We start from the raw sequence: 24,802 nt of genomic DNA, 5'->3' as shown, positions 1-24,802 counted from the left end.
GAGCTTGATTATGACACTGTAAACCCAGCTGCAGTCAGGACCTCCCGCTCCACTCTAGAGCATGTTGCCATGTCAGTTTTCACACTGAGTCCTGTCCTGCCCTGTCCCAGGCAGAACTCACTTCTGTACCTTTTGTAACCCTAATTTGGGGAAAGGAGACTTCTGGTGTGGGCAGAGGGATTGTTGGAGGATCAATCAAGAGGAGGTAAAACAAGACTTCTCAGACCAAGTCCCTTCCCGGACCACTGATCCGTAGCTCCCTTCTCTCCCGTGGTACATGCCGTCCACTGAAGGGAAGCATGTGGAAGCACTAACTTCAAAAATTCAGGCCCCAAGTCTTCCTAGTGAAGAAAAAAAAAAAAAGAAAAAAAAAGGATTAGCCAGAATTGTCCAGATTAGCTGGCAATTTCTCCAAGTAAATGTCAAGTTTTATTTTAAGAAAACTTAGACTTAACCTCTTAACCTGAATATCACCTGGCCTGGGGTCTTTGATGCTTTCCTGGTAATTTGATTCTACCAGACACCACATGGAAGAGCTTCTAGGACCCTCATCAATAAACATGCACTGAGTGTCTACTATACACAGCACAGGGGATAAAATGCAGCCCCTTGTATTATTGATCACTCTTAAAGGTATACAAAGAGTTTCCACATTTGGAATTCTCATCTGGGTTTTGATAAAAGTCTGTGAGGTGGGGATGACCTGACAAGACCCTCTCTAGGGATAAGAAAGCCCCTGTGCAGAGAGAGTTTGTTGGCCTAAAGTCAACCAGCTGACAAGCATTGGAGCTTGACCTAGAGCCCCAGACTTCCGAAAATGATTCGTTCGACACTGCACTCATGAGACCCAGTCCTGGAATATTATGAATGTCAATGAAAATGACCAGTAACTAAACCTTGACTTGAAAATAACTCAAGTTCTTGGCAAGTGTTAATGCAACTCTCCTAGAGCGGCTCAGAAGGTCAGCAATCCTTCCTCAAATCTCCTTCCCACCCCCACCCGCTTTCCTCACACTCCTCAGCTCCTTCTGCCATTTTCCCAAACTCCTAGAAAAAGCTCTCCTGGCTCAGCATCCGCCAAGCCCATGTCCCTCCAATTTTTCTACTTTCACCCTTTTCTTCCCAAATCTGTGTTACAACAGCCCAAATAACCAACGTGGCAAAGACCAAAGCATCCCCAGGAAAGGGTGTCAGGAGATGGAAGAAACTGGATGGGCAGTGGCAGGATGCTCGCTCGGTCACAGACAGCAGAAGGGCAGGTGCTTGCAGAGCCTACGTGCTCATTCATTCTTTCCACAAATCTGTCTTGAGGCCTCCTGCACGCCAGGCAACGGGGACACAGCAATAAGCAGCATATATAAAAATACCTCTCCTCCTGGAACTTAATTTCCAACAGAGGAAGACAAACAATAAACAAAATAGAAAATACATAGATATATTGTTGATTCATTAATGTTGAACTCACAGCCAACAGCGCTATAACTCATGCCTGAGCAAAGCTTATCCAACTCACGTATTTCTCCATAAGGCATATCACAGCTTTCTTGTGCTTAGGAACACTAGACAGCATTTAATGCTATTTTTGCGGGGCCATTTTGAACAGCAAAATCACACAAAAAAGCACAAAAATGCCAAAAGCATGATACTAAGTACACCAGGAAGGACGTTTGTTTGCAGCATGAGAGCAGATAAAAGAAGGCAGAACATTGCCTTGTTTGACCTCAGATAAGAATGTGCGTATCAGGTGACTCAAATTATTCACCACTCAGTGCATGTCTGCAAATGACTGTAAAAGCACCATGATTATTGATGTGGTGTTACAAACAAATGTTAGCAAGAAGACATTCTCAAATATGGAATCCACAAATAATGAGGATGACTGTAGTTTAATAGACGGTAATAAGATTTACGGAGAAAAATAAACCAGGGGTGGTGGATGGATGGAATTTCAAACAATATAGTAATACATTTTTTCCTGTTATAGAGCTCTACTACTGCCTAAAGTATCTCTAAGCTCCCCATCATTCCCAAAACAGAACACATCCCTTCAGTTTTCTACGTAACTCCTCGGAGATTTAAAGCTAGCAGCCATCGCTTTCCACTCCAAATATTCTTTGTTCTTTCAATTCTTCCTCAGAGAGCATCCTTTCAAATATGTCACCCTTCTGGGCACGCTTCTCAGCATATGTTTGCCCATTTGCCTTAGTGCGGTACGTAAAATAAACATATTATCACCGTGACATGACCAAGGCAGAACAGGGTGAAAATAGCACCCCTTTCCTTCTAAACTCTTTGTGTCCTAAGGTTATGGTAGTTCAGATGGTAGTGACTTCATACTATTAGAGCTTAGGAATCTTGTCACTAAAACTCCTAATTGCACACCATCGATGTCACTGCTCAGTGGTGTCTTCTCCGTGCTAGGCTGTGCACTTGACATTTGGAAGCCTTGGGGCCTTAAATTGATCCCTATTTGGTTTCCTCCTGTTAGATTTGGCTTTTCTTAGCAGACTGTCAAGATCTTTTTGGATCATTCAACATATTCACTATTATTCCCAGCCATCCATCTTCTGAAAATGAGATGAACTATCTTTATCCCAGTCATGGAGCAAAATATTGAAGAGGACAGGGCACAATCAACTTCCCAGACCTCTCTACCATCATTCTTCATATAAGGATGCATGGCGTTCTTGATTTTGTCCATAATCCATCCTGAAACCACTTGAGCAATGCCCAATAGACATATCAGTAGTGACCATCACCCAGGTTTGTCTGGCAAATCTTCCAAAGAAGAAAATGAAGTTGATCTGACATGTCCTGTTCCTCATGGACTGCTGTGTTCACTCTGTCTTAGAGATTTTGTGTTCTTGCTCAGAACTAAGAGTAAGCTGGTTTGATTTGAAAAATCAGAACCACATTTGCCGTCTTTAATTTTCCAGCTGCTCTTCCTTCTTCCAGATTCCTCAGTAACTGATGATGATTTGAGGTTCTCATTTTCAATGTTTCTCAATTTCTAGGATAAATTGTCCAAACCAGAGGACTCTAATTCACTGTGATGAGGACATTCTACCGTCTGGGGCATTACCCTCTCTTGCCTGATGTCCTTTCTATTCACTGCAGTCCTGAGATAATCTTCCTTGACTGGGAAGACAGAAGCAAAGTGCAAGTTGAGAAATGAGTGGTTGCTACTTTTATATTATCTCCCAACACAGTAAAATAGATCCCAAGCAGCAGGCTTGTACCTTGACTTAGAATTTTATGGTTTCTAGCATATAACTATGAATACATTTCTCTTGTCTTCACAGCCTGAGATCTGAACATGCTTTTTGTCATCCTTTCCATTTTAGTGAAACTACCTCATTCATCCTAGAAATTATTTTTTAAAAGCAGTTTTACGGATATATATTCAAACATCATACAATCCATCCAAAGTGTACAATGCATGGCTTGCTGTATGTTTACAGAATTGTGTATTCACCACAGTCAATTTTAGAACATTTTATTGCTCCAGAAAGAAAAACTCCATGCCCCTCATACCTCCTTATTACTAACACTTAGCATTAGTGTGCTACCTTCGTTACAACCGATGAAAGAATATTAAAATATTGCTGTCAACTATAGTTCATAGCTTGCATTAGGTGTGTTTCTCCCCATATACTGCCCTATTGTTAAAACAATATGATAGTGATGTGCATTTGTTCTAGTTCATAAAGGAACATTCTTATATTTGTACTATTAACGACAGTCATCAGCCACGACAAGGTTCACTGTGTTATACAGTCCCATGTTTTAACCTCTGGATTTCCTTCTAGCGACATACACCACCCTGAACTTCCCCTTTCAGTCACATTCACATGTGTAATTCAGCACAGTTGATTACATTCTCATCACCTCTATCCATCTCCACACATTTACAATCAACCTAATTAAAAATTCTGCACAAATTAAGCAGCAGCTCCCCATTCTCTACCCTCATCCTATCTCCTGGTAACTTATATCCTAGATTCTAACTCTGTGAGTTTGATTATTATAATTGGATCATATTAGTGAAATCATACAATATTTATCCTTTTGCACCTGGCTTATTTCACCCAACATAGTATCCTAAAGGATCACCCATGTTGTGGCGTGCATCAGGACTTCATTTCTTCTCACAGCTGAATAATATTCCATCATATGCGTGTACCACATGTTGTTTATCCATTCATTGGTTGACGGACACTTGGGTTGCTTCCGTCTTTTGACAATTGTGAAAAATACCACTATGAACATCAGTGTGCAAATGTCCATTTGTGTCCCTGCTTTCAGTTCTTCTGGGCATATACCTAGTAGCAGGATTGCCAGATCATATGGCAGTTCTATATTAGCTTCCCGAGGAACCCCCAAAAAATATGGAATGCTTCATAAATTTGCATGTCATCCTCACTCAGGGGCCATGCTAATCTTCTCTGTGTAATTCCAACTTTAGCATATGTGCTGCGGAAGCGAGCACCAGCCTTGGATTTTGAAGGAAGCCCTCACTGACCACCATCCCCTCCTTCTGGGTGGGATGCTCCTCCTGTTTCTCTCCTAGAACCATGTGCCCCTCCCATTGCGGCACAGGTGGTAACGGATGCCTAGTGAGGGTCCAGTGAGGATCAGTGGGTATTTGTGGTAGGATTGATGGGTTAGACTGACCAGAACTCGAGAACAGGTGGAACATTAATAGCCATTAGGGAAATGCAAATCCAAATCACGATGAAATACCACCTCACGCCCACTAGAATGAATAAAATTAAACAATGAAACAAAACAGAAGAGAAGTGCTGGCAAGGATGCAGAGAAATAGGAACCCCCATACATTGTTAATGAGAATGTAAAATGGTAAAGCCACTGTGGAAAACAGTTCGGCAATTCCTCGAAAAGTTAAACATAGAATTAACATATGACCTGGCAATCCCAGTTCCAGGCATATACCCAAAAGAATGGAAAGCAGGGACTCAAGCAAATATTTGCACACCAATGTTCACAGCAGCATTACTCACAATTGCCTAAAGATGGAAGCAACCCAAGTGCCCGTCAACCGATGAATGGATAAATCAAATGTGGTATATACATACAATGGAATATCATTCAGGTTTAAGAAGGAATGAAGTTCTGATGCATATGACAACTTGGATGAACCTGGAGGACATTATGTTGAGTGAAATAAGTCAGACATGAAGGGACAGATATTGTAGGATTCTACTTTCATGAAATAGCCAGAACATGCAAACCTACAAAGTCAGTTTACAAGGGGTGGCAGGGAAGGGGAATAGGGAGTCAATGTCTAATGGGTGTAGGGTTTCTGTTTAGGGTGATGGGAAAGTTCTGGTAATAGAAGGTGGTGAGGGTAGTGCAACATTGTAAGTATGAGTAATCCCACTGAATGGTGTGCTTGGGAGTGGTTGAGATGGGAAAGTTTATGTTGTTTGTATGTTTCCACAATTAAAAATAAAAGAGCAACTAAAGAGAAAATGACAATTAAATGCAATATATGATCCTGGATTGGATCTAACAATGTAGGATAAAAGGCTCAAAGTTTAATTATTGGGATGTGAGAAAATCGGAATATAGGCTGTAAGCTTTCTTTTTTTAGGGGTGTTGACATTATGAGAAAAGGGGACACATCTGGTTGATGTTCTTGAAGACGTTATTGCCTCTGGATTTTGTGACTTGGCTGGCATAGGAGCTCTCTGGAGGATTTAAGTTTCTGAAGAATAAATTTAGTGAGTGAAACTTTCATAGAGTCTCAGGGATCAGGATATTCTTTAGGGTTTTCGGGGCTATTGTTGACTTGGGCTTATCATACTGTGGCCATTTGTCATATCTAGCTGAAGCTTGCAGAGGAGTAACCTCCAGATCACCCTCTTGACTCTGTTTGAATTCTCTTAACCATTGAAACCTTAGTCTGTTGCTCCCCACCCCTGCCCCTTTTGGTCCAAAAAGCATTCTCAATCCCTTGATGCCAGGGTCAGGCTCATTCCTGGAATCTGTGTCCAACATCACCAGGAAGGCTCATTCATTTGGGGGGTCCTGTCCCACATTGGGGAGAGGTTGTTGAATTTATTTACTGAGTTAGGTGTAGAGAGAGAAAGTCCACATTTGAGCAACAAAAGAGATTCTCTGAAGATGACTCCTAGGCATAATTATAGGTGGGCTTAGCCTCCACTTTACAACCATAAGTTTCACCCAAGCAAGCTTCAAGATCAAGGGCTTGACTTATAAAGCAGGGGGTTCCTAAGTTCATATAGCATACGTTATGTCCACAATAATCCAATATCTCACATTATCATCGCTTAGTTGTACAACAATCATTGCTCTCAATTTTAAACAATTCTCATGACCCAAAACATCTCTTAGGTCTTTTCAGTCCTTAATTATTTGTCCCTAGCATTTGTGTGGTACTAGTATGATACTTCTATTAATTATAGTCCCTAATATGCAATAGGTAGATTTTTCCCATATATCATCTGTTGTCAACTCTCTATGCCAGTACCATACCTTAGAAGTATATCATGCAAACACCTATCTATATTTGTGGAGCTGATCTGTGGGATACATGCCTTTAAACAACCCCTTTCAATCCTATTTGCCTTCCATGCAGCTCTGATACATATAATCCCATTAACAAACAATCATCACCCCATCCATCCCCCTACCATTGAATTCATCATCAACATATCTGAACATATTAGACTATCAATTCCCCTCACTATCTTCTGTCTATCACTAGGTCCCCAATATTCTACATTATAAGACATTGATTTTACATTGTTCAGAGAGTTCATAGGCTGTAAGATTTACAGCAATGTTAACTTTCTTGAACTTGATAACTCACATAAGGTGGTTACATAAGTGAATATCCTTGTTCTTAGGAAATGTACGTGGAAGTGGTGTTCAAGGAGCATGATGTATATAATCTACTCTCAAATGTTTAGGAAATAAAGACGGATAGATAGATCGATAGATCGATAGATGGATAGATAGATATGGCAAATAGGACAAAATATTAAAATTGGTGGATCTGGGTATGTGGAGGGGTTGTGTTGGAGCTCTCTGTATGGGTTTTGTATTATCTTTGCAACTGTTCTGTAAATTTCAAATGTTTCAAAATGAAAAGTTTAAGAAAAAAACTACCTCCCCTCCAGAAAAAAAAAAAAAAAAAAAAAAAAGCCAGGAAGGGTGGGCAGCCTCTTCAGCAGGGAGGATACAGCAGGGCACTTGCTGGTGAGGTCAGTGAATCAGGGTTGTAGGGACTTTCGCCCCAAGCCAAGGAATCTGGATTTTATTTTGTCGGAGCAGGAAAAAGACATGCACGCATAGCGTGTTTTAGACTGTACTGAGCTAATGAATTTAATATGCATTTTAAAGCTACAGTAGGATAAATCTTTAAAAGATCACAGTTCTAACCTCAAGGGAGTCTCGGGTCTGAAATGCTTTAAACATTTACAGTGGTGCTGAGGTCATCTAGGCAGCTGGCAAAATAAATCCCTGAACCAAAATGAGATTTTAATTGCCAGACGAATAAATGTTGCTCAACTGATCTGAATGTTTTTACTATTGATCAATTTATTCATTTTAATTATCTTTAAAAATGTCAGGTCTTCCTAAAGTTGGGGAGGAGAGATGCGCTTTCAGATGACCTTTCAGAGAAATAAGATACAGTTTATGGGACTGACTACAATACTTTATTGCTGTTACCATGGCAACCAGCAGCCGTGCTCCTCCTCATTGTAACATAGACCTTCTATAAATTGGGAATGCCTTCTTAACACTGGGTTCTGGTTAAATGGAATCACTGGCAACAAAATATAACTCAGGCAGTCTGCGTGGCTCTTGAATACAACGTGTTGCATAAAAATAGCCTATAAACATGCATATCATTAAAGCATTTATTTGCTTTAGTTTCAGGTACATAAATTCCTGGTGTTTCTGCTTGAAAAACCCTGACAGCTGAAACAGCAGGAATTCATGAACCAGTAAGGTATTTTTAGAAAAGCCATTCAATGTAAAGTATATTAAATGGGCTCATATCTCAGTTCTGAATAAAAAGAGGACTGCACTTGCCAAATTGTCATATTTCCAAATTTTCCCTCACATTCACCAAGCCACTGTTTGGCAAAAAAAGAAGCAGATAGTAGAGGATCGAGTTAACATTGAGCAGCCTCAGTCTGAGACATGGAACTTGGGACTCTGTAGTTCTCTCTGAGGTGACAGCAAGGCCACCAGGTAGGAGACTAGAAACTATTGCCTAATCCCTGTCCATGAAGGCAGATTGGCGGGATGCATCAGACGTGTCCTGCAGCTCATTGGTTTTGCTCTTTCCTTTGACTTATAAACACAAGGTCAAATTCACAACCCATGACTGCATCCAACTCTTCAAGATGGGACAACATGTACATAAAACATGCATTCTCCTTTTAATTAATTACCTCGAGTAAAGTACAAATACCACTAGTTAGGTAGTGAATTTTTATATTTAGGAGGCACTTCAGTATACCTGTATTATATTATTGTATACTTTTACTATTGCCATAGGCAATTGTAACATAATTCATCCATAGGCATTTTCATTATGTCCCTCCAAGGGCTGTGAAAATGCTAAAACAGACATCGATCTGTGTGGGTTCACTCTGGTCATAGCAGCGTTTTGACCCAGGAGCTGTGACGGGAGGGATTTCCCACGATCGCAGTGCAGCAGGGCAGTGGGCGGGTTTTCCCAGAGCTTCAAGCTCACTTTGTGGGATTGGAATTGGTGCTTTGTAGATCACTACAGGGTGTAACACACATCCTCTATAGTAGCAACCTTTTCCACATGGTGGCACAGGTAGAAATGACAGCATTTATGCAGCTGGAAGGGTAGAGGAATGGATTGCTGATAACCGGAAGCCCACCTAGGCTTTCCCTGAACAACTTGAGGGCTGAGGATATCAAATCCTGGTCCACACACTTGGAATCCTTTCATGACCCTAAGCCTGGAAGCTCTGCTGGGGAACAATCAGGGTGCAGCGAAACCCAGGGTACAGCCAGATGTCTAGTGAGCACATGTTCTACCAATAGTTTTGCAGTGAAGTATCATCATTTAGAAAGCGTTATATAATATTCTAACCAAAACAAGAGCTATGGAAGCCATTCCAAAGACTCTGCAGTGAGGAGTGACTATTATTAGTCTGAGTATTTCCTGCCCTTAACAGCTTTTAGCAAATATGCATGCAGGGCTAACTTTCAGTGTTTAATGAAGACAGGACATGGAAATTATGTACTTAGATACTCCTGAAAGTGCTCTTTCTGGATCGGTAAGGTATTTTTTAGTTGACCCTGTCAATTGAGGTTGGGGTTCTGGTCCCAGTTCAAACACTGATGTTCTTTGTGACCTTGAGCAATTCACCAATTTAGTCTCCTTGCTTTGCATATGTAAATAGGAAGCAACATGGCTGGCCCTGTCCCTTATTCCCTTGGGAATAGAATGAAGAGAAGTGAGTTGTTAAAGGTGCAAATCTGTGCTAAAAGAGCTAGAGAGCCGGACAGTAAAAGATCGGCTAGTCTCCCCTGCATGGCCACATGAGAAGGCCACTGGTGTCCCCGTTTGCAGACACAAGACTGTCCCCTCCTCAGACACAGCACATGGGGGTTCAGTGGAACAGACCAGAGATGCTGGAGCCTCGCTGTCAGGACCGGGGGGCACAGGCAGTGGCAGCTTCCCAGCCATCTCTCCCTGACAAGGCCTCTATTCCCCAGTGTGAGAACACAGTTTTGTACTTTATAAACCAATTTCACAGACTTCATCTCCAAGCAAAGAAAGTGGAGAGAACATTAAGCAACCTGATAAAGTACATAAACCATAATCACACGACTCTTCTATCTTATTCCTACCAGATTTCTTCAACATAATTGCATTAAACACATATCCAGGAAAGCATTTTTTGGATTATATAAACTGCAAATATTGTGAGTAACTTCTTTATAATTATATTATGGGCATTAAGTATGGGTTGAAAGAGTAGATGCGTACTTATTAAAGGCTTGGTTTGGTTGTAGAGAAATGGAAGGAATGAATTATCACAAAGTACTTAGATTGGTTATTAAAGCAAAAGAATTATTAAAAGATTCCTACTTTTACCAGAAGACAGATAGAAAGGCTCTCCTTAACCTTATCTTCTCCTGCTTGGGTCACTTCCACACTATTTTAGCATTTTAGTTTTTTCTAATGCTTGCCAAGTTACCTATATATTTTCTTAAAATGTTAATCTAATAAGATTGGAGCCAAAAGGGATAAAAGCAAAAATCACTCTAGGTATTGAGTTATTATTTTCTTATACTTTAATATAATGTAACTTAATATCCCAATACATTGTTCTGGTCACTTTTCTGGCCGTCCATTGGTATTGCCCCCACTGCACTGTGGTTATCTGTATCTCCCAGCTCTTTGTGTTTTTTTTTCTCCCTTTGATCATCTGGCAGAGAACATCAGAAACAGATGTCCATGTACAGAGAATCATCATCAGTGGCTCATATTCTAATTACATGTGACTAAAATGGAGTGTTGAGTTTGCCTAATAACTCCCCCGTGCTATTTGCAGATATCTCAATCACAACTGCCTTTCCACCCTGAGACCTGGAGTGTTCAAAGACTTACATCAGCTAACTTGGCTGTAAGTATTCCAGCTTCAGTTCCCCATAACCATCCCAGTCATAATGATAAACCACAGCACTCATATGGTTTCCACCTATTTATGCATCTTGTTGATTGCACTGATTTTTCTGATCATCACATCATCGAGAGCACTTTTCCAAAGCAGTCCAGACACTAGCTTGCCAGGTGGTGACTGCATAGAAGGAAATCACACTGCACTTTTTCAGGTGACCCTTTGAGACCAGCAGTAGGCTTGCTAACCCACCCACCCAGCCAGTGCCCACCCAGAGAAGGGTCTCTCAGCCACAGCACGGCAGACATCTGGGGCTGGATGATCCTTGGCTGGGGGTCTGCTCTGTGCATTGCAGGATGGTTAGCAAGGTCCCTGGACTCTACAGATCTGCAACCGGTAGCACTTCCCTCCCCTGCTGTGATGAACAAAAATGTCTCCTGGGGGCAAAATCGCCCCCTTACAGGAAGCACTGATTTAGAAAGGGAGCAAGTTGAGGGCATCTCCTGATTTCCAGAGCACTCCTAGAGAGCTCTGGGAGCATCACAGTGGGTGGTGCTTCACCGCTTTGCAGTCTGAGCCACCAGCTGCACCCCAAGGAGCCTCCCACCAGGTGTCTGTGCTTCCTTCGGGCACAGGAACAGAAGGGCGGCTCAAAGGGCCCCCCAGGCGTGCACTCACTCTCCAGAGGTCGGCCTGAGCCGGGGCTGTGTCTTTATCGAGGCCCTTGTCTGTGCCCCGGTCTCTGCAACTTAGTCTCAGGCAACTTTCCTAATCTTCCAGGCCTCGTTCTCCTCATCTGCAAACTATACTCATAAATGCTTCCTAAGAGAGATTTTATGAGGGTTAAAGCACAAAACATATACAAAGTTCCATGTGCAAAGTGCCTGGCCCAGAGTAGGGGCTCAGTGTTCAAGCCCTTCCCCCAATCCCTCCTGTCACGAGTCCCCGGGAGGAGGAAGAAGGAATGCTACCTGGCTTCAAAGGTGTCAGAGACAAGGAGGCATTTTTCTCCCTAGTCTAATTGCCTCTAAGAAAAGTAAAATACCACATACCATTAAAAACATACATTCAAACATATAAATATTTCCACTTTTTCATCCTCAAAGCTCCTTACCAATGGTTCTATATCCATTTGTTTGTTTGAAGAGACTTTATGGAATATACCATTTAAACCCCACGAGACCCAAGAACCAACCACGATTTCCTAAGTATTATGGTTTTCATTCATTCTTCATTCAGTCAATCAATGGGTCAGAATTTTCGGGGCCCCCTCTAAGTCGACAGGGGCAGCTTGCACAGGACACCAGGTATCCAGGATGAAGGACATGACCTGGTGCTTCAAGTCCAGTGGGAGGTGGATGCGGGGAGAGAAAACAGACAGGGCATGACTTGAGAAGTGCCTGGATGGGGTGTCGTAGGAATGTGGAGGAAAGAGCTGCTCCAACCAAAGAGTGAAGAGAAAGTTCTCCCAGGGCAGAGACACCTGAGCCAAGTCTTGGAGGCCAGGATGGGGCAAGCCAGGTGTGTGTGGGAGGCGGGAGCACCATGGACCTTCTGGTTTTATTTCACAAATGTCTCTAACATTGCAATATTTGTTGATATGTTTTGTCAGAATTCTGGATGACAATCCCTATAACCAGAATTTCAGCCACGGTTGTTTACTGGATTAAATTCTTTGTTCTTCCTGTAAGTAGTCATCTACCTTTCAGTACGTGTGTCTATAAATTGCTGTGGCATCTAACAGTGGCTTACCAAAGGAGCTTTAAAGACATTTAAGCCCACTAGAATTTTTATCAGTCATGTTTCCTAAATTTCAGCCACAGTTAACTGTTGCCAACCAGATAATAAAGTATATTTTGAACCTACTAGTTGATTTTTTAAACCCCTTTAATTTCCTTTATCCCTAAGGCATATTTTTATTTGTGGTGGTTGACAAAGCATCATATTCATATGTGTCTTAGCCTCTCCCAAGAGTTGAGCTCCAACTACATTTTTCAGGGAAATGTGCCTTTGCCTGGCAAGAGTCACGAAAGAGTCCAAAATCTTTGTTCTACCAATAGACCTCTTCTCATAATTATATTTTCACTGTTTATTAATACACTGGAATGATTTACCAGCAGGGGATTATGGTGTTCCTTTATAGTTGATCATATAACATAATTATTTTTCCATTTGTAAAAAGGGAGCACAATATCATAAATTAAATGTGCCCCTTAACATACTTATTAGTTGTTTTCTTTCTCCAAATTCTCCCCACTGTCACTTCTTAGATTTAATGTGCTTTCCAATGTGGCCCTTTAATATTGCAAAGTGCTGGATGTGATTGCAGAGTCAACGTTTGCGAGGGAAATGACCATGAACTTCAAAATTATTACCCAACGTATACTTTTGTTTCATACCATAATATTAGACTACATAATATTTATGCCTAGGTCATGTATCATATGTTTGCATTCATGGTTTTTTTTGACATCTGCTTCCTTGTCCTTGCCATCCACATATTGAAAGACCATTTTGAGGAATAGTTATGGGCTTTAGCACGCAAGTTTCAAAACTGTGGAATCAGTAAAGATGCTCCTCTTAAAGCAGCATAACGCTTTGTCTCCAATTGCTGTCTTCTCTGTGTAAAGGTCTATGGTTAACAACCACTTAGAAGCTCTTCCCGAGAAGATGTGTGCCCACACACCTCAACTCAACTGGATGTGAGTATGCATTTTGGATCTAATGCATTCCTTGCCCAGATTAGAGAAGCTAAGCCTGAGGTGAACTCAAGGTTGTCTAAAATGGCCACAACTTTCTTTCCAAAACCAAAATCTGACCAAGCTCCTTCCTGCAGGGTTTGAAATCCTGCAGGGTTTCCATGGGGATGAGGGCAAAGTCTTCCTCCCCTGGCCCTCCTCCATCTGCCCCTTCCAGAGCTCAGCTCCTACGATCAGCTCCCTGAGAGCACACGACTTCTTCAGCTTGAAAAGCCCTTCTGCCTTGTTCTTTGGGGGAGCACTAGCATCTCCTTCAAAAGTCAGCTTGCCCATCACCTCCTCCAGGAAGCCATTCCTGGCACACTGTCCATTTCGGTCACTGCCTCTGTACCCCACCTCCCCACGAACAAGCTTCCTTCCTGCTTCTGGTTTGAGGTTGTTCCTATTTAAAACGTTCATTTATGTGGCTTCCTGGCCTCCGCCCCCCCCACACACACACACACACACTCCACCACCTCCCTCCACTCCCCCTTCCTTGTGCACCTGCTGCACTCCTGGGACAGCCAGGGTCCTCACAGCAACTTCCTGCCTGTGAAAATGCTGCTGGACCATCCCCAGAGCCCCTCTCAGCTTCCACTCCTGTCTGAACTGTGCTCAGAACTTCCTGTTACAACACTGTTGGGTGGCCTTATGTTTATTTACTGGTTCTGTGTTGGTGTTTGTTATCAAAAGGCTTTGAAGCAGCACGGAGGTCTCATATAATTGTGCCACTGTTAAAGATGGAAATAAGAATCTGAAAGCCCTAAGGATAAAACTCATTAAGAATAGGTGAAAAGATTATATAGAAATGAAGCAAATGCATAGACAAAATGAATAAAAATAAAAATAAATAAACTGGGAAGAGTAAAGGTACAGAAAAATACCAGGGCCCCAGCCCTCCCTCCCACCCACAACAGGCATTAGCAACAAGAAGATCAGGAGCCCAATGTCAAAGCCCTGGGATACCCATTCTCACTCTAGGGTCCTGGAACCACTAGAAAACAAAACAATTAAACAAACAATTAAAATACATAGTTAGCAAGATGACCTGATCACAAATGAGAAATGAGAAATATAAAAGAATATGGTTTTATTATTTTTAACTACACTATTTTACAGGTGAAAAAATATCAAGAGTTCCTTCTAGAACCTCAAAATGACTTAAAATAGGATTTAAAAGAAAGTGACAACAGCAAGGATGAAGTGTGAAAATATTATACAGAGTGAAATAAGCCAGGCAGAGAAGACAAATAGTGTGTGATGCCACTTATGTGAAATACCTAGACAAGGCAAATTCATAGACAGAAAGTTGATTAGAGTTATTGAGGGTGCTAACATTAAATGAAAGGGTGAAAGAAGCATAGTATTTCTTATGCTAACCCTGCAGTAATTAGGAGGAAAGCATGGTTATAACCTGGAATGAAGTAAAAGTAAAGTTCAGGACTGTTTAATCGAAACAGTACTTCATACTAGTTCCTCTAGCTATGGTTTCTGCAAAAGAGACTTGCAATGTTTTTCCTCCTTGCCTTTTAGGGATTTGGAAGGCAATCGAATAACGTATCTTACAAATTCCTCCTTTCTGTCGTGCAATTCACTCACAGTGCTGTAAGTATATAATCGATTTCAGTAAATCAGGGAAAAGCCAATAGATTCCAAAATCAAAAGAAAACATTAACAAAAATAATTTTTAGATAGCATTTTGCTTACAGCGTAGAACTGAAACTTCAGTGCAAGAGAATGCACACTCTGATGTTCTGATGGTGGGGCTGAGCCTTAAGCCACCCACCATTTGTCGGTGGGTATTAACTTCTGCACACTCTCTCAGCTGAACTAGTCCCTGAAAGGTTCAGCTTCCTAACCCTGTGGTCAACAATGAAATGAGGTAACGTATGTGAAAGTGGTTAGCAGGCTAATGCGAGTTGTTACTGCCAAGAACACTCTTCACTTGATGTCTCTCTCCTGAAAGAAAGAAATAATAATTTTATTCTAAAGGGCAAAAATATTTCATTTATTCGGATTGGTAAAGGATTCTGGTTGGTGATTCTGATGGGTGATCATGCTGTTTTTTGTGAGGGAGATTGGTTGGTACATTGGTACCAGTAAGTTTAAAAACACAAGCATTTTTGTTTTTGTTTTAGTCATAGTTAACCATAGTTTTTGATGAACAGTAAGCATAGTAAGATGGATGGATGGTTGGAAGAAAAGAATGGAAAAGATAAAGCAGAGAATATCCATTTGTAGTATTCTAACCCCTTTTCTCCAAAAACCAACAGATAAGGCTTATTGTCAGATTGCATATTATTAGCATACTTAATGACAAAAGGGGCTGTCCCACTTATGAGACACAAAGAGTTTATTCTTTTTCTCATGGATGGTATGGGAGGAGACTGGAAAACAAAGCACATTTTATAAATGCCTTCTATTTGTAGAGCTTCAGACAGCTTGGAATCATTGTCACACTCATTACCTCATTTGTTAACATCTCTGTGAACAGCTAACTGTTGACCCCCTCGTTTTGCCACTCCTCTTAGAAGATTCCAGTCTCTATAAAGGAGATGTAAATCCACTGTCCCCACCAAGACTAAAATTAGTTTGTGACCCCAAAAGCCGCTCATGAGGTCGGGTCAGCTTTGCTCTTTCCTGCCTTCTTCTAGTGAGGGAAAGTGTCATACGTGGGGTCCCCTAAAATCCTTTTCTGAGAATTATGAACATGGTCAAATTTTACATTATATGAGTGTATATTGGGAAAGAGATCATTTCTAAAATAATCCCAACCCAAACAAAGTGCCGTTTTATAGAGCACACACAGCACATCAGATTGCTTGTGGTGGAGGACGGGGCACCCACAGCCTCAGAGAGGAGCACCCACCTGAGATGCCAGAAAAAGCCTCCCTGGGACTTCACAGAGGCTTATCCAACTATACCTGGATCAGTAGCATCTTCCCACAAGAACTGGTTACTAACACAGGGGAAAACCAACAGTCCTGACTCTCAACATGTCTTACAGGTTTCTGCCTAGAAATCAAATTGATTTTGTTCCAGAGAAGACATTTTCTTCATTAAAAAATTTAGGAGAACTGTAAGTAGTATTGTCTACTAGGAAAACATGATTGCTTCTTCCAAGTTTATAAATTTAAATGACTAGTGAGACTGCTTTTCCACTAGTAGCAATCAAAATCCTGTCAATGACTAGGTATTAAAATTCAATTTATTCAATTAAGAAAATTAACGTTATTCAAAAGCACTTTGAAATCAGACAGTGGCTTAATATGGGTTTAGCCTACCCTAGTTTTCTTACTTACGTTTTTAGGGGGGTTTCATCTAAATGTGTGCTTGGGGGTGACAGTGAGATTTCCATAGTCCTTAACTCGGGGATTGTGTATCTCCAATGGTTCGAATATACTTGATGTCCAATAAAGGCTTGTTGAGTGAATAACTGACTAACTGGAATAATAACAGCTCATTATAACCGAACTAAGGAACAAAGATGCTTATTATTCCTGGAGAAATGACACCATCTAGAACAGGCAAAGCAAACATAAATGGCTAGAGAGATGATTAGGCTCATTGAAAAATATTCACAGAGCTCAAGTAAACTCTACTGTTCAAATACCCTTTTTGTAGGTCTGAGCCCTTTAAAACCTATTTGTGCTGCTATTAGTGTCCTGATACCCATAATAGTTTGTATTGTTGGAATTTGTATTATATTACAAAGAGCGGCAAGTAGGGTAGAGAACTCCTCCCTGATCTGAGGTCTTCAAATGGAAATGAATTTCTTACTTCACCTCTTCCCCATCTTTTACACCTTGTTTTGAAATCCAAAATGCATTGGGGAAAATAACACAATAAGGGTAATTTGAAAAATAATTCACCAGTAATTGAGATCATTTGATCCAATTTAAGATAGTCATAAGTCAAATCCATAAATATTCATTAATAATATTGTGTAAGGCACTATGTTAGAACTAAAAATATTATTGGTTTATGACAAAAATCAAAGGCAACTCACTCAGAGGAGATTCCTCCCAGGAGCCTCCTGGCCAAGGCCGCTGCTGGGTCAGCATCTGAGTGCCCAGGCACCCTGGAGGGCAGCCCAGGACACAAGGGGGCATAGATGTAAGGCCACAGTGGTATGGAGAACACATTTTGAGAAAACTTTCCTAATCCTCCTGTAATTCCACACTTAAGCAGAGCCACACCAATATATGCCGAGTTAAGAGATGCTAGTTGCTTTTGTAAGACTGCCAGTGGTCCATTCCAGTTGGCTTAGCATCAGAAAGCTCTAAGAAATTCAGAAGTTAATAGAATCAATTTGAACAAGGCATTTGTGCTAATTGAGTTTTCAAAAGTGTTGGATAATTAACAACCCCCTCTTGGTGAGGCCACTGAAGTCCTTCCCTTCTCCCCCTTTCCCCTCACAAAAAAGTGTGCTTTCTTTTCCTCCATAACCCTTTGAGGGACATCTACGGATGTACGAGATCGCCATGGTCTCTGCTCTGCTGTCAGCCTGTGTGTCTGGGATCCTGGGCTCACTGTGACTTTACTTCGGAGCTGTGATCCCAGGCGCACTCCTCCCATCCGGAGCACCAAATCAGAACTCCACACCTGCACGTCATGACTGCACCTCAAAAGCAACTCGTTAAAAACGAAATTCACTGTTGACCCATACCCTGCTGCTAGCGTCTTCAGCTGGACCTGATGTCTTCCTGGTACCAGTATCCTCCCTGGCAGCCAGGCTTCCCCCTCCCTCTCTCTCATCACTTCATGTTCTTTAGTCCGGCCAGAGCCTGGCTGAGACCCCCATCAGCTCCCGCCTGGTCCATGGTGGAAGCCTGACTCTGGCTTTGCAGCCTGCTCTTCATTCTTCAGACAGAATCATCATCCCATAACCCAAGGCTCCCCATGCCACTGCTTTGCTTAATTAATGTTCTCACTCCTCATTGCCTGCAGATTGTGAAAGCCCCTGATACCATTTTCAATGTGCAGGAGAAGCACAGGGCATGCTGATTTAAGATACACGATACTAGGGTATTTAAGATACCCTCCCAAAGTTGCTGATGTGGTAGTTCTGTGGTGGGAACCAGAATGTGCCCTTTTAATAAGCATCCTCTGTAATTCTGATTCCTGGGATATGCTCTGGGAGATACTGCCTTGGAATATACTCGAGGCCCTTCCAACTGTCTCCATGTGCTTTTCCAGGCACACCCTTCTCTATGTCCTGCCATACTGTCTGTCTGTCCTCCACCCATGTTGGACCACTTGGGTTCTCCTGAATGTGTTGTTGGATTCAAGGCATCAGTTCTTCTGATTGCTTTGCCCTCACCTGAAAAGCTGGACTTCTTTTACTCTATCTGTGAAAACCGTCAAGCTCAGTACAAACGTTTCCTAATTTCCCAAGCCAAGATCAACAACTTCTTCTTCTGTGTTTTGTCTGTACTTCCGTCATAGTACATGCTTCATTCTTTGCTTGTTTTATAATCCAATTGTTTAAACTTAAGCTTCTTTGAAGAAACAGCTAAGTCAAAGTTATTTGTAACTTCCTCGTATCCATCAACAGCTCTGAAGCATCAAAAATAGATGAAATCTTTCATTTGACTCTTAATTAGGCAATTTCAAATCTGTTTCATCCTTATCATCTTCTCTGGCTCAAAAGTATATTTTGGACTCAAAGATTCCTGATTTCTAGCAGATCTCTTTTCCACATCTGCAGAGTAACTTCCCTACTATTATTTGTGGATTGGACAGTCCTATTATATTTAATTCTGAATTCTTAATTTCTTCTAGAGAAACAGTCCCCTATAAGGATGTTTTAAGAACATGTAAACTTACCCACTCAAGATTAACTGGGCAGACACTGCATGGCCAATACAATCTCTTAGTTGGAAAGTGAAATAAATAGAAGACACAGATCCTGACCTCAGAAACCTTATAATATAGTTGGATAAACAAGATATTACATACACGAATTAAGAAGGAATCAAAGAAACAATGCATGGTAGAAGTGTACAAGGAGGAAATTAATCAAAGTAGAGTTTAAAGCCAACTTGGGAATATGTTGGATAGGCAATGAGAGGAAATTCCAGACAGGAACTAGATGAGCAAACTGCCACATCCAAAAGTGATTGGAAACATATCCATTTGGGTAACTGACATGGCCTTCTGGTTGTATAACAAGTTACCAGGTTGGTTAAATTGGATTCATACTTTCGGTTACATCACATGGGATGATGATAACTGAAAGGAGTAATAACCATGTCATTTATTTCCAATTTAATTGCTTTGGTTTTTCACTGTCGTCAACAGAGATCTGTCTAACAACCTCATAATGGAGCTACCACCCCACGTATTTAAAGATTTGAAGCTTCTACAAAAACTGTAAGTTCTTCTTCTCACCAGAAACAGATTTAAATGGCAACACTTGAGCTTCCAAAATGATAACACCTTGATGTTTCTTTCCCCTTTCCTTCTATTGGTACTAAAGGAATCTATCATCCAATCCTCTTTTGTATCTCCACAAGAACCAGTTTGAAAGTCTTAAACAACTACAATCTCTGTAAGTCAAATATTACAGCATGATGATTATAATTTAGATGGGTGTTATTTTTAAATGGGTATTTTCATGCACAGGAGGGCCTTTGATTTGACCTTGCCTCTGCCCAAGGTCAGGAATTTTAACATGGAGTACATGCTGAAAAACAAAGCCTCATTTTTTACTGTTCTACATGTGTAAAAACCATTTCTGTGTTTGCAGCTACCTATTGCTCCTTCCTGAAAACTGGGTTCATATGGGAAAATCTCATCCTACAGTTTTCACTAAGAATGACATTTGCAATTGTTTTTTTTACTAAAATTTTGGTCAGACACATTCTCTAAAACCCACCTGCCTTGTCTCTTTCCCTGTTACTAAAAAAAAAAATCTATATAAGTACTTGCTATCAGTTGATGATACGTGCTTTATACGTCTCAAGCAGTATAGGAAAAACTTTTCCCACCCACATGAACATTCAGACAATGAATGTTGCTTAGTGTTTTAAAAATTCAGCCACATTAGGTTTCAAGAATTCTCTGGATTTCATCATTCCTTTCCTATCAAATGGCCTTCGTTGGTTAAAGCTTACTTGTTTTTACAGAGTGCTTATGATGTTACCTGATCTCAACTTAAAGCATTTCTTCATTTAATTCCAAAGACCAATCCTTAATATCCTTTTTATTCTTGCTAAAAGTTCTATTGGAAGTTAATGAAAGATTGAGGTTCTCTTTCAACAAATATTAATAAGCATCCATTGATGAAAAGAATTTAGTCCCTGCTCTCAAGAAAGACAGCCTAGGACCAAAAAAAATGTTATGTTTGTCAAGGCTGCTATAACAAGTACCAAAGACTGGTTGGATTAAATGATAGGAATTATTGTCTTGTCGTTTTGGAGGTTGGAAGTCCAAAATCATGTCTGTAAGCAGAACCATGCTTTCTCTGAAGTCTGGAGCCTTCTGGTGGTGGTTGGCAGCCAACCATGACTCAGTCTCTGCCTCCACCACAGGGCTTCTGACCCCTTCTGTCTCCTACCTGTAAGCACCAGTCGCACTGGGCCAGGGTCTTCCCAATCCAGTCTGGCTTCATCTAAACTAATAACATTTTCAAAGATCCTACTGACAAGTGAGTTCACATTCACAGAACTGGAGTTAAGATTTGAACATGACTTTGTGGGGCACATGGTTCAATCCACAAAAATAAGTAGCCCGTTGTTTTTAAATTTCTATTAAGAACAGGCTTCAGGAGGTGGGAAACCAACTCTTCTCTCTCTGTACCACCCACTGCTTCCCGAAAGCCAAAACATCAAGTCACCACATGACACCGCTCTGAAAGTCAAAGCAGTAACTATTCCTCCAGACATTCCTTGCCATCCTCTATCATTGCATTTCATTCTTTCCAAGATTCATTTACACATTCATTTTACAAACATTTATTGCCCACCAACTTACACATGGCCTCGTATTAGACACGCGGTACATAATGATTCTGCCCCGTTAGCGACTATAGGCCATTATCCAAATAATCACACAATATGTGCTAGACTAAAACTGTGTTAAGTCCAGGAGAAAACTGGAAAGCAAAAGAAGGAAGGGAAACAAACTTTAATAATAATAGTCTGACAGCTCCCCCAGGTTTTATTTCTGATGGCCGAGGAGCTAAGGTGGGTCTTCTACGCAGCACATCTTGAGCAAAAGAAAACTCAGAACCCGGTTGAGAAATTCTTATTCCTGTTAGTCAAAAAGAAACCACATTAAGAATCAGACGTCTTTCAAAGTAAATGTTAAAAGCAAAAGGATCCTGTCTTTCTAAATGGTCCCTTCTCCATCTATGTTTCCTGAGAATCTGGCAGACTTCCTAAATTCACACCATCTTAGAGAGGTGTTCAAAGAACACAGATTTGAAGAAGCTTCTGGATAAGTGAGGACTACAGGGGTTGTCATGAGAGGCTTTTGAGGACATCTCATGGGGCCTGGAGGAAGTTTAGAGGAATTACCTCCCCACTGTTGCCTTAGGACTTGGAGTCCCTCTCACTGCCCCCAGCTCTTTTGACTGTTGCTTCCATGGTTTTCCACCCTAAAGACACATAAGCCAGGCAGACAGGGCTGTATACACATCTAGATTCTCCCAAATCTAACCTCGGTCATGTTCTCAAGTTGGAAGTAGCAGGGATCAACTGAGAACCTCTAACTAACTAATCAATTTTATGTCATGGCTCATAAAATCAAACTACAGAGCCAATTTCATAATCATGCAAATCACTACTGTTATTTTCAAATCAAAGAAATGAATGAAAGTGCCCTATTAGAATGCAATTCTGCAGTCAAAGTGACAAAATCAGCTCCAAGGTACAGGAGGCATAAATAGAAATGACAATTTTCTAAGGTAGTTTTCTGTAAAATGTTCATCCTAATTGAATTTGGCAGCATAAGATTTTGAAGCATTTTCTTTAGGAGATGACGAAGAAGGTGGTTATTAAAAAGTTGAACACTGAAAACATTAAGCCTATTATGTGTATTTTCCAGAGACCTGGAAAGGATAGAGATTCCAAATATAAGCACACAGATGTTTCAGCCCATGAAGAATCTTTCTCACATGTATGTATGTATGAAAGAACAGAGAAGCAAGTATGGTGAAATGTTTCGAATGTTCTCATGTACACTGTCTAACGTATTGCTGCAATGTGTTTTTATGCAAGAAAAGTCTTTATATTGAGAACTTTTTAATTTTGTCACCTTTGGTCCCTGTTCAAATAGAGTTCAATATTATGATGTGCCGACATGAGTGACCCTTCTCTCTGGAAACACGCTGTTTATCCAATTGAGGCTCTATAAGAGATCAGGGTACCAGAATGCCACATTTTACACCAGACGAAGTCACTGACTTAAATGGGACTCGGGAGACCTGGAAACATTAATTCACATGAGTGAGCAGTCGGCTGCTCTCAGATTTGAGCCCTTAGGAAGAAAGGTGCTTTATATATTCCAGGTGTTGTTACTGTTACTAAGTGCACTGCAAAATGGAGGTAATTAATCTTTATAGTAGTTTTTGATAAGTCACTTTAATATATTTGGCTAAAGTGCACTATGCAAGTTGTGTTAATGTGTGTGTTTATGACATGATCATTTCTTACCAACTGTGCAATCTATGTGTTCATGATTTCAAAAATTAACCATTGTTATCCACAAACATAGGGAGGATTCGATATACGATTACAAGTTGGGTACAGCAGTGGATGAAATGGTTGGTGCGAAGGTGCTCCTTGGGGAGAACGTTTTGTTTCTGTCATTACCAACAGACGAGTAGCCGTATGGTTTTCGTACTTCCTCTTACTGAGACACCATTAGATAAATAGCCAATGGGGCGATCACTTCCTTGTTGCAGGTAGAATGTGAAGTCTTCTTAAAATAGAGACATCCAACCGTTTCAGAGCTTCATGGAGAAGCTGCCGCTTTAAATCTGTACCTCAACTCAAGGTCAAGAAGGACCCATCAATTAGAAAATGTGTTAGCTTAGTTACTTCTCTGCTAAGTGACCCAAGAATTCTTTCCTCTTCCTTGTCCACCACCTACTGAAGCATCCCACAGTCACTCCCGCCTCCCCACCCCACTCCTTCCACCTGCCGAGCAGTGGGAGAGGTTGAAACTCCAAGACACCCTAGATGATGACACCTGAAGACGGGGACCTGATGGAATCCTGAGAACCAGGAGGTCACGTCAGCTGTGGGCCAGGGTCTCCAGGGAAGGGGCAGAAAGCCAGAGAATCCTTTAATTGGGAAGCTACACTGTGAGCTACCTGAGGGCAGGATCACCTCCCATTTCTCTTCCTGACTGACACACCCAGCACTAAATCCTCCATCATTCAATTGCCAACCTAAGAAAACACCTGTTGGGTATTTACTGGGTACCAGGTCCTGTTCTAGATGCTGAGAACAAGATGGGCCAGAGAAAGACATGTCTGCCCTCGTGGAGCATCCATTCAGCCTTGGGAGGCTGAGAATAAACAAATCAATAGGTAATAGATGCCGTGAAGAAAAGTAAAGCAAGAGAAAGGGGTGGAGGGAGTGTTTGGAGGTTTAGGCAGAGGTCAGGGGGTTGCGCCATTTGAGCAGCCCTGAGTGACCGGAGGAGGCAAAACTGTCAACATCTGGTCAAGGGTCTTCCAGGCAGAGGAGGTGGTTCCGAGAAGGAAGGGAGCCGTGGCCGTGTGAGGACTAGCAGGGAAGTCAACGGGACTGGGACCCGGGAGCCAGTCCGAGTAGGAGGGACATGGGGCAACCAGGGCCCCACCACTAGAGGCCTTGAGCCATGGCAAAGCCAAGCTGTGCTGTGTAACCTGCTGCTCTAGAAACCAGACAGGGCTGAGAGGTAAGAGCAGAGAAAGGAACAAAACAAGGTATTGAACCAATAAAGCAGAATGAGTTTAATGTGAGAAAATCCCAGACACACAGGTTTGAGCCAAAGGACTCACCAATTCAGTCCACTTCAAGATTCCACACACTCAGGTAAAAAAGGCATGGACCAAAACCAAACCGACAGCTTCACCTAGAAATTGTTCAAGTCCTTCTGGGTCCTGGTAAGAAGTCCTCATTTAAGGTGGCTGCTTCTCCTCCCAGCTCCAGTAAGCCTGATATTTTAGTCTCAGAGACCCTCCATTCCTGCCAGGATCAGTGAAGAGAGGCTAATTTTTAAAGTGAGCAGACGTTAGCATTTAAAGCTAAGCACAAGACAGGGTTGTTTTGAGTGAGCTATAGTATGTTCTCTACATCCCCAAATCTGAGTTCTCAATTTTTGCTAAAAATCCATTTAACAATGGTAGTGTATGATTTAAAACGCCCTAGCAAATAAAGCAATGAGGTGGGGGAAAAAGAGTCC

At 41.4% G+C, this 24,802-nt stretch overlaps 1 protein-coding gene and 1 non-coding gene across 2 annotated transcripts in view; one reads left to right on the top strand and one right to left on the bottom strand.

Annotated features, from left to right (window-relative positions):
* Positions 1–24,802, top strand: part of RXFP2 (relaxin family peptide receptor 2) — a 44,066-nt gene that overhangs the window by 9,530 nt on the left and 9,734 nt on the right. Inside the window, 10 exon segments of the mRNA XM_037799887.1 lie at positions 9,895–9,966; positions 10,599–10,670; positions 12,277–12,301; positions 12,304–12,350; positions 13,295–13,366; positions 14,936–15,007; positions 16,410–16,481; positions 19,706–19,777; positions 19,884–19,955; positions 22,454–22,525. Of these exon segments, the coding sequence (XP_037655815.1) occupies positions 9,895–9,966; positions 10,599–10,670; positions 12,277–12,301; positions 12,304–12,350; positions 13,295–13,366; positions 14,936–15,007; positions 16,410–16,481; positions 19,706–19,777; positions 19,884–19,955; positions 22,454–22,525 (648 nt within the window).
* LOC119507508 lies at positions 4,383–4,489 on the bottom strand. Its single transcript, XR_005211266.1, has one exon. It is a non-coding gene; the product is annotated as a U6 spliceosomal RNA (small nuclear RNA).

This window comes from Choloepus didactylus, chromosome 12 (assembly GCF_015220235.1).
Source record: "Choloepus didactylus isolate mChoDid1 chromosome 12, mChoDid1.pri, whole genome shotgun sequence".
Classification (NCBI taxonomy): domain Eukaryota; kingdom Metazoa; phylum Chordata; class Mammalia; order Pilosa; family Megalonychidae; genus Choloepus; species Choloepus didactylus.
The sequence above is the reverse complement of the archived record's forward strand: the minus strand, read 5'-3'. Positions and strand labels throughout refer to the sequence as shown.